The sequence below is a fragment of the Pygoscelis adeliae genome, unplaced genomic scaffold (genome assembly GCF_000699105.1).
Source record: "Pygoscelis adeliae isolate BGI_AS28 unplaced genomic scaffold, ASM69910v1 Scaffold120, whole genome shotgun sequence".
Classification (NCBI taxonomy): Eukaryota; Metazoa; Chordata; class Aves; order Sphenisciformes; family Spheniscidae; genus Pygoscelis; species Pygoscelis adeliae.
In genome coordinates this window covers 709,275-718,288 of record NW_008824032.1, presented here as the reverse complement: position 1 = coordinate 718,288, position 9,014 = coordinate 709,275, and the positions used below count along the sequence as shown (strand labels likewise).

At 43.9% G+C, this 9,014-nt stretch overlaps 1 protein-coding gene across 1 annotated transcript in view; it reads left to right on the top strand.

Annotated features, from left to right (window-relative positions):
• EPHA1 (EPH receptor A1) overlaps positions 1–9,014 on the top strand; it is a 35,501-nt gene extending 26,487 nt beyond the window's left edge. Inside the window, exons 9-18 of the mRNA XM_009328694.1 lie at positions 1,929–2,025; positions 2,827–2,882; positions 3,362–3,484; positions 3,588–3,773; positions 4,221–4,282; positions 4,666–4,875; positions 5,560–5,709; positions 6,408–6,601; positions 6,920–7,075; positions 7,961–9,014. Coding sequence (XP_009326969.1) covers positions 1,929–2,025; positions 2,827–2,882; positions 3,362–3,484; positions 3,588–3,773; positions 4,221–4,282; positions 4,666–4,875; positions 5,560–5,709; positions 6,408–6,601; positions 6,920–7,075; positions 7,961–8,039 — 1,313 coding nt within the window. The 3' untranslated portion in view covers positions 8,040–9,014. The remainder of the gene's footprint in view (positions 1–1,928; positions 2,026–2,826; positions 2,883–3,361; positions 3,485–3,587; positions 3,774–4,220; positions 4,283–4,665; positions 4,876–5,559; positions 5,710–6,407; positions 6,602–6,919; positions 7,076–7,960) is intronic.

The following is a 9,014-nucleotide window of genomic DNA, read 5'->3' as shown; positions in this document are numbered from 1 at the left end:
AGACTTCCCCTTTATAAAAAATTTTCTGTGATGGAGTTTGCTCTCTCTTTATTCCACATGTTCACAGATCCTCCTATTGAACCTATGGATAATTTTAGAAATACATCTGTTGAAATGATGCCTTTGAAAGGCTAGTTTTATTGTCATGAAATAAGGACATGGAAGAAAGCAAAGGCATACCTTAATGTAACTAAATGGTTAAGTTAACTGTGTAAAAGCTGATAAGGAGTTGTGATACCATGATTGGAATATCATTTAAAGATTGGGCTTTTTTTGGCACCAGGAGCTTTTGGTAAAATATTCATGAAGTTGCAGTGCCAGATGATGATGACATAAATGATCTTTAACCAATAGAATAACGTACCAGAAAGGTTCTGTGGAAAATATGTAAGTTCACATGTACCTTAGATGGTTTTGATTATAAAAGGACATGTTAGAAAATACTTTCATGAAGATTATGCTTTTTTTTTAAATAAAAGTTGATCACCTCATCATGCCAAGACAAAGGTATTTTGAATATGAAAGGGATTAAAAAGAAGTGCCAGCAAGGTTTCATATGGTGGGAGTTCTTCTTTGATAATACTAGAAACATTGTTTAGCTGTAATGGTCTAGGGATATTAGTGGAACAAGCTTTGCAGGGAGAGGCAATTTTTTAAAATCTGAATTTGAGAATTTAGATCCTTTAATTTCCTGCAGAAGTGCTATGTACCTAAAAGCTTGTCCATTTTATTAATAAAAGATATTATTTCACCTTCCAAATCTTCCCTTTTTGATTTTAACAAAAAAGAACATTAGCTCTGCCTCTTGATTTCTGCTTAACTAAGCTGGTGATTTTTAATAATTTTAGTGGGATGAGTCAGCATCAAATTGAGCAAGAATAACAAGTATTAATTAGGCTTTACGGATGCTGACCATTGGACTGGATGTTAGGAAACACTTCCAGACACAGTTGTCTGTGTCACACAAGCTGTTCCTTACTTTAAAATCTGTTCATTTATTGAAACAATTTCTTTAGGAATTATTTTTTTCTTCTGGATTTTTTCCTAAATCTGTTTAGGGAAAATACTAAAAAAATGTAGATTCTCATTAGGTATGGATATGAACACTTTTCATTAATGTATTTTTAGGTTTTTTAAATGTTTTTTTAAGTTATGGGAAATAAGGTTTAAAAACACATACTTCACCAACAGAGGTCATTTAGCATTTCATCTGATGAATTCAAATATACTGTATGGAAATGGATTGCTTTAGCTTGAGAATCTAAATGGAAGAAGACAACCTGTGTTATGTGAACACTCTCTGAATGCTATCCAATCACAAACTGAAACTACCTGACGCTTAGTTTTGAGAAAGCAGGAATATGATGTTAGACTGCAAGTTCATAAGTCAGTACCTGCTTGTTTCAAAAGTCCTAAGCAGACAGTGTCTTCTGTCAAGGTAATTAGGCAAAGGACCAATCCCAGATATTGATGGAAGGGGAGGGGGAAATTAATTTCATAAACAAGAAGAGGGTCAAGGTAGACTGCGGGGGAAAATCATGTCTTTTCTGTGCCACAGTCTAAATCAGCTACTGAGCAGGAGGAAGGGTCTGATCTGAAAGGGTAGTTGGAGAGGAGTGGGAGGGAAGGAACGGCTGTTCCTCGCTTTTGAAAGTGTCATGGAATTTATGTGGGAAATCAGGCATAAGGATAAATTACTCAGCTAGAAGACCAAGATTGCAGATAAGAGTTAACCAGATACCCACCAGAAGGTGCTCCATGCACATGAATAACGATACGATAGGACTCAAATCTGGTGGCTCTGCTGCCTGGAAGACCAATGGCTGTAACTTACCCAATACCATTGCCTGGTAGAAGCTGGTTGCTACATTCCAGACAAACAGCTCTTGGTCTTTTAAACGATATGGCCTTTCTCTTTGTTTCTGCAGACACAGGAGCTCTGTCTGGTGGAGTCATAGTCTCTATTATCTTTGGAGTTCTACTATTTATTGGGCTGCTTCTTGGACTTCTCATCTTCCGGCAAAAGTAAGTGTTGCTTTTTGGTATTGAAAAAGGTATAGATGTAGGAATAGCTGAGCTATGGGAGCTTGAGAAAGGGAGGGAGGCCCTGATTTCTCACAGGACATTGGATAGGTAGAGGTTAGTTTAGGGAAGAAAGAGTAAGACCAGTGTGCTGCGGCAAGATGGAATGAGTCTCAGTAAGTAATTTTGATTAGCAGGATTGGAGGGATTGATATGTCTGTAAGATAATGCTTGCTGCTGAGGACAGAGGAAAATGTGGTGATTTCTCAGTTTTGTTATAATCCAGCACTATCATACTGTTATCATGACAGATGAATAAAAATATTGTTATGGTACAATCATTTCTATAGCTGCTGATCAATTAAGTGGGCAATACATGTATCTAGTAATTTCAAACCATTTTCCATATACCATTACCTGAGTGGTCCTCTACCCAGATACAAAATACTACTTCCTTTCTAAATGTCTATAAGGCTGCTATTGTTTGGTTTTAAGAAGATCAATTATTGTACTGAAAGTGTACAGAAAACATAAAATGAATAGAAATTAATCTCTTATTCAGCAAGCAGAAGGATGAACAAAACTATCTGCATTAAAACAAAGCTCTATTTCTAAATGTAAATGAAGCATCACATTTTCTTGCTAGCTGTACTCTACCAAGTAGGTGCAGTGTCTGGTTCCTCTTTGCTCTGCACTACCCTGAACTCTGTTCCTGACCAGCTAGGGCAGACACCCTGGAAGTCTTGATTTTCTTGTTGCTCTCTGCTGACCATTTTATTTTCATGACTGCTTCTTATGTTCCAGGCAGGCTCGTCGGAGACAAGCACGGCCAGATTACAATACTTCAGGCTTTGATCGAGGTGAGCTTCAAAGGGGTGGTAGAACCAGGGAGAAGCCTGGAATGGGTTGGAAGGAATGAAAAACATTTAACATTCCTTTAAACATTGGAACAGGCTGCCCAGGGAAGTGGTTGAGTCACCATCCCTGGAAGTATTTAAAAAACGGGTAGATGAGGCGCTTAGGGACATGGTTTAGTGGGCATGGTGTTGTTGGGTTGACGGTTGGACTCGATGATCTTGGAGGTCTCTTCCAACCTTAGTGTTTCATGGGTTGTATGATTCTAAAAGAAGCAGTAGTTCCAAACCAGACACTGGTATGATTTTCTGATGTAATTTGCCTCTTCCCATAACAGCTCTAGTCTTCAGTGTATGTTTGGTAGATTTGTTTACTGCCATTGTCAGAAGCCCATGGATTCACCTCTACTTCTGTAGCTTTGCCCTGCAAAGCTTGTCCAAAGAGTTGACAGGTTAATTTGCTCTTTTGTTTCCCTTTACCACAGAGAAAGTCTGGTTGAAGCCCTATGTAGACCTGCAACCATATGATGACCCCAGCAGAGGGGTGCTGGAATTCACTAAGGAACTGGATGTCTCTTGTGTCACTATGGAGAATGTGATTGGAGAGGGTGAGTTACTTGTTGATCTCCCCATCTTTCAGTTCCCCCACACTGTTATTTTGCTGCCTACTCCTGAGTTCATCTGTGACTTTTTGCCTCTGGTTGTCCTCAGGGGAGTTTGGGGAGGTCTATCGTGGGTCCCTGCGGCTCCCAGGGAAAGAACGTATTGTGGTTGCCATCAAGACCCTGAAGCCGACATATTCAGACTCACAGTGGTGGAACTTCCTGCGTGAGGCAACAATTATGGGGCAATTCAATCACCCGAACATTGTGCGTCTGGAAGGAGTTGTCACCAAAAGTAAGAGTGTGTGGGAGAGAGTCCTGGAACGAGAGCAGAAACTGGCACATTTCTCAGGCCTTTCTTAGAGAGGATGCTGTCAGAGAGGCTGTGCTGGAGAAGACAGGCATTGTCATGTTAGCCAATGGCAAAGAATGAGGAAGGGAGGAGAGGTATGGATTTCCAACAAGCGTCATGAGGCAGTGTTAGGAGAGGTCTTCTTGGGGTCGTGAGTGGATGAGAAGTTGGGATAGTGTAAGGGACGCTGTAAGGTTATATGTGTGCCACAAGGAGGAATACAAAATCATTGGGGGACATCTAAGGAGAAGGATCAGCCAGCTGTGCCAGTGCAGTGGGGATGTTGGCTGGGATTGGATATGGTTCTCTGTGTTGGGGCAATGTGGAGAGCATTGAAAGGCAAGAGTAGGAGAATTGCAAAAAGGCTGACACCTTCTTGTCTTCCTCAAGGGAGGCCAATGATGATCATCACTGAGTATATGGAGAATGGAGCGCTGGATACCTTCCTCCGGGTGAGAGATCCCAATCTGTAATAGGCCTCTGTACTGATGGAACTTGCACTTGACCTGGATTTAGGACCCTAAAAGAGGACTAGAAATAAGATCCAGACATCCACTTACTTTCTGCTCACTAACATTTCCAGTCTCAGCAGTTGAAGCTTGATGCCATCCAGTTTGCTCAGTGTCCAGAGTGCAGTCTTTAGTAGTTGAAGCGCAGGTGCACTCTGGAGACCACCACCAGTCCCTTAGTGAGAACCTCTTGGGTCCTTTGGGCTGCAGCATTGCCTTTTTGCTTGTTCACCAGTGCCCACTTTGCATGTTGATAAGGCCAGTAACTAGAAACCAAGCAGACTGATGTCACTTGACCTGGATCTTCTCTCACTTCTTCCATGCAGGAGAATGAGGAAAAATTTAGCCCTGTGCAGCTTGTGAGCATGCTACAGGGAATAGCCTCTGGCATGACCTACCTTTCAGAACACAACTACGTCCACCGGGATCTGGCCGCTCGCAACATCCTGGTAACACGCAGTCTTCAGTGCAAGGTGTCTGACTTTGGTCTCTCCCGAATATTGGAGAATGATGCAGAGGGAACCTATGAAACCAAGGTAATGCAAAAACAATCTCTCAGTCTTGTAAATGAACTGTAGTTTCAGGGGCATTGAGATTCTGCCAGATAAGAATGGCAGAATTTCTTCACAATAGGAAGCAGCAGGCCAGGGGAAGATTTCGATGGAAAATCGCTGAGGAAAACCCATAATAAAACTGCAAGTCACAGTGTGAACGATTCAGAAGGTGGTGCTTTTCTGTCTGGAGTCCATGTTGATTTTGTTTGCTAAGAGATTCAGAGGGATTGTGGGTTTGAAATGAGAAGCAAAATAAGAGGTCTGATCTTTTGCACTCAGTGCAAAAGCTAAATCTAGCTTTGAAGATAGCCCTGCTGCGATCAGGGGTTTGGACTAGAGACATCCACAGGTCTCTTTCAATGAAAGTTCCAGTGATTCTAATGTCTGGTGTCATTCAAACTAGGCCTGTGACTGGTGTCAGGCTCTTACTCCCACTCCCACAGCAGTGGTTTTGTGTAACATTCAACTGAACAGATGGCTTAAACTCATTCGCTTTCCAAGAATGTTTCTGTCCTTTTGAGAAATATCCCCAGGGGTGGTTTCACATCACTTCAAGTGAAGTGGGCCCAGTCTTTGAACCACTTTGTAAGCTCCTGGTGTGAAAGCACTGGAGAATTATAACTCAGTGATACATGCTGGATACACTATGTCTCTGCTCTTTCACAGGGTGGTAAGATTCCCATCCGATGGACAGCCCCAGAGGCCATTGCTCATCGGATTTTCACCTCAGCCAGTGATGTCTGGAGCTTTGGAATTGTCATGTGGGAGGTGCTGTCATTTGGTGACAAGCCATATGGGGACATGACCAATCAAGAGGTAACAGACACTGAGCTCAAGTGCTGATTTAAAAAAATAAACAAGGCATGTAGGCCCAACTTTTGTAGATCTCCCTTGGCCTGCAGTCTTGACATTCTTTTGAGCGCATAACTACTATGTCTCCCTCCCTGCTAAAAATCAATGCACCCAAGTCAAGAGCAATAGGTGTTTGGGCCTCTGAACCATGTTCAGGTATCGACAGCAATGAGCCAAATGAGCTGATTAAATCAGCCATGGCCTTTGGGTCTGGAGATGTTCTCTGTTGGTTTCTTTCTCTCCTTCCTCTGGCTCTGGAGTATTATGTCTGGTCTTATACTCATTCTAGGTTCAGCACATCTGTGAGGTTAGCATATGCTGTTGAAATTATTCCTCAGAGTCTGGTTCCCCTTTTCTCACTGGACCTGTGCCAGGATCATTTGGTCCTCACTTCTCATGAACACTGAATGGCAAATGGGAGCTAGGCTAGTAAAGTATTGAAAGTACCTGCATATGCCACTTCACTTTTTGACATCCCTTAGGTGTCCTGATCCTTTGCTGTGCTGCCCAAACCCTACTTTATACACGGAATCTGCTTCAACCCCTCCCTGGCTGCACACTGTGCAAAATGGTGAACTGCCTGCTCCCAGCCCCACAGAGGTCTCTGGCTCCTCTTTCGCATTCTCTGCTCTTGGCCAGATTTCTCTCTGTCCTCTGTGCAGGTGATGAAAAGCTTAGAGGATGGGTACCGGCTCCCCCCACCTGTGGACTGCCCATCTATCCTCTATGAGCTCATGAAGAGCTGTTGGTCACATGATCGGATGAGGAGGCCTCATTTTCAGGAAATCCGGGCACAGCTGCAACATTTCATCTCAAGTCCTCAGCTCCTCCGGCCTGTTGCAGACTTTGATCCCAGGTAAGCAGGCTATCGTTGGAGGAGGAGAAGTTAACTGGGAGATTTTCACCTCCCTGTCTCAAGGAGGAGGAGAGGTAGTGCTAGCCATGCAGGCTGGCAAGAGGCACCTTGAATGCTCTGTGTGCAGAAGATAGTAATCATCTCTCTCTCATCATGACAGAGGGCATAGCCATTGGCCTGGGCAGTCTGACCTCGCTGTGCAGAGAGCAGATAAGTTGGCCTAGCTCTGGCAGAGGGTGGTTGCCCTTTAGCTACTGTCTCATAGTACTGGCCATTTAAGGTAGTTGCCTGGCTAATGAAGGTTTTATCTGTCTTCAGGGTAACACTCCGGCTTCCCAGCTGCAGTGGATCTGATGGAATCCCCTATCGATCCATCCCTGAGTGGCTGGAATCCATTCGCATGAAGCGCTACATCTCCAACTTTCGCACTGCCGGCCTGGACACCATGGAGTCCATTCTGGAGCTCACTGCTGAGTAAGGGCAGGCTAAGCTCCCACGAGGCACCCCAGGCTATGCGACAAATAGCTGTGTCTGTCCCTGTGCTCTCTGAACAGGCACTCATATTTACTTGGAAGGCTTCTCTCCATCCTTCTCTGTATAGTTAAATGGAAGTGGACTGGCTTCTTGCCCTAAAAGGGAAGAATCAGCCCAGAAAAATTGGGATCAGCCCAAACTGCGAGACTTAATTCCCCAACTGTCCATGCTTGAGGCTCTTCAGGGGCCTGAGCTGCTCTGAACTCACGTCAGACACAAACAGCAAGGGGAAACAATAGATGGCAGACAGTTCTCTAACCTGACCATCTCCCCACCCTTGTAAGAATTTTATAAGAGAATTTTCTTGCCTTGAACTCTAGATGGGCTAGTGATATTCCCCCCACATCAGCCAGCCACTGTTCTATCATAGAGCAAAGTCCTTCTGGGCTCCTTAGAAGGACTCAGGTCAGATGCTTTACCAACACAGGCATGTTCTGTTGTAGGGTCGGGGACGTATAGCCGGCTCCAACCAGGGCAGTTAGTTACATAAAACAAATGAACACGCAGGGGCAGACCTGCTAAGGGGTTGAGACATGGCCCATATCACAAGCTGACATGGACACAGTCCTGGTTTAATGGGAGCACAGGGCTAGTCACAAGGTGGGAGAAGCCAGTTGACTGGGTGGGCAGACGTAGCCAGGGAAGGGCAGAAACATCTAGAAGTTTCTTCCCTCTAGAGAAAAGGTAGGTATAGTAGGAGACACTGAGGGAAAGGAAGCTTTCTGAATTAATACTTGCTAACCGTTTCTGCCCTTACCCCCATCCCAGTCCCCAGGGAACAAGAACAGCAATTCATTTTTTCCTTTCTTTTCCCATTTCCTTCAGGGACTTGAAACAGATGGGAGTGTCACTTCCAGGCCACCAGAAGAGGATCCTGTGTAGCATCCAAGGCTTTAAGGAGTGATCAGTCGTGGCTCTCTTAAGCTTGCTAAATGCCCATTCTTACCAGATATCACTTGGAACCATTCCTATGGCAATTGCTTCCAAATGAGTGACTGGGACAAGCAAAGCGAAACAACCAGAACTGAAAGGGCTTGTGAGGCAACACCACCTGCTCTTGTTTCTGTTCCCCCTTGCTTTAGCTCTACAGCAGCCATCAGTACGTTTCAGAGCACTGGTCTTAGAAACTGTTCTCAGCCCTGTCTTCTGTAGTCCGTTCTGTGCAGCACTAAGTAATCCCTGTGGTCCACATACTGGAGTTTCAGACCCTCAGTATATCACATGGAAATGTGAGGATACATACAAAGCTGGTTGGGGGCAGTGGATAATGTTTTAAGATTGGAGATGAGAGTTCAGATAGATAGACTGGGACATTCAGGGAACATGCACAAGGACACAGACATGTAGAGATTGGGCCCATTCACTCCCTGGCATACATCCCTTCCCACTTCAGCAGCCTTCTGTCTTCCTTATTTTACAACAGGAACAAACTATTCAGTCTTTCACAAGGCTGCTGGTAAGGAATATATTTTTTAATTCAGCTATTCTTGCCTTAAACACCAGCTCATGGTGTACTTCTTTCTTTGGAGGAGAAGTTGGGAGTAGCAGCACACTCTGCTGTAACTTGTGTGATCACATAACCTCAGCATGTTGCTGTTTTGCACATGCACACTTCAGCGGGGAGACTTACATCTCTCCAACCTGCTTAATTCCTTTTCTTGTGTCATGGACAGAAAACCCTTTAGATGATACCCATTTTTCTCTGCCCCTTTTTAAAAGAGAGAATAGCCTTGTTTGGCTGGATAGGGTATTTGTAACAGAAAAATGTGTAGGTGGTCTGTCTTATTCCTTCTCTGTGGAGGAAATGTTATTATTTATCAGAGCTCAAGACAGTTATAGACTGTAAATAATATTTTGTAAATAAACCTGTGGCAGAGCA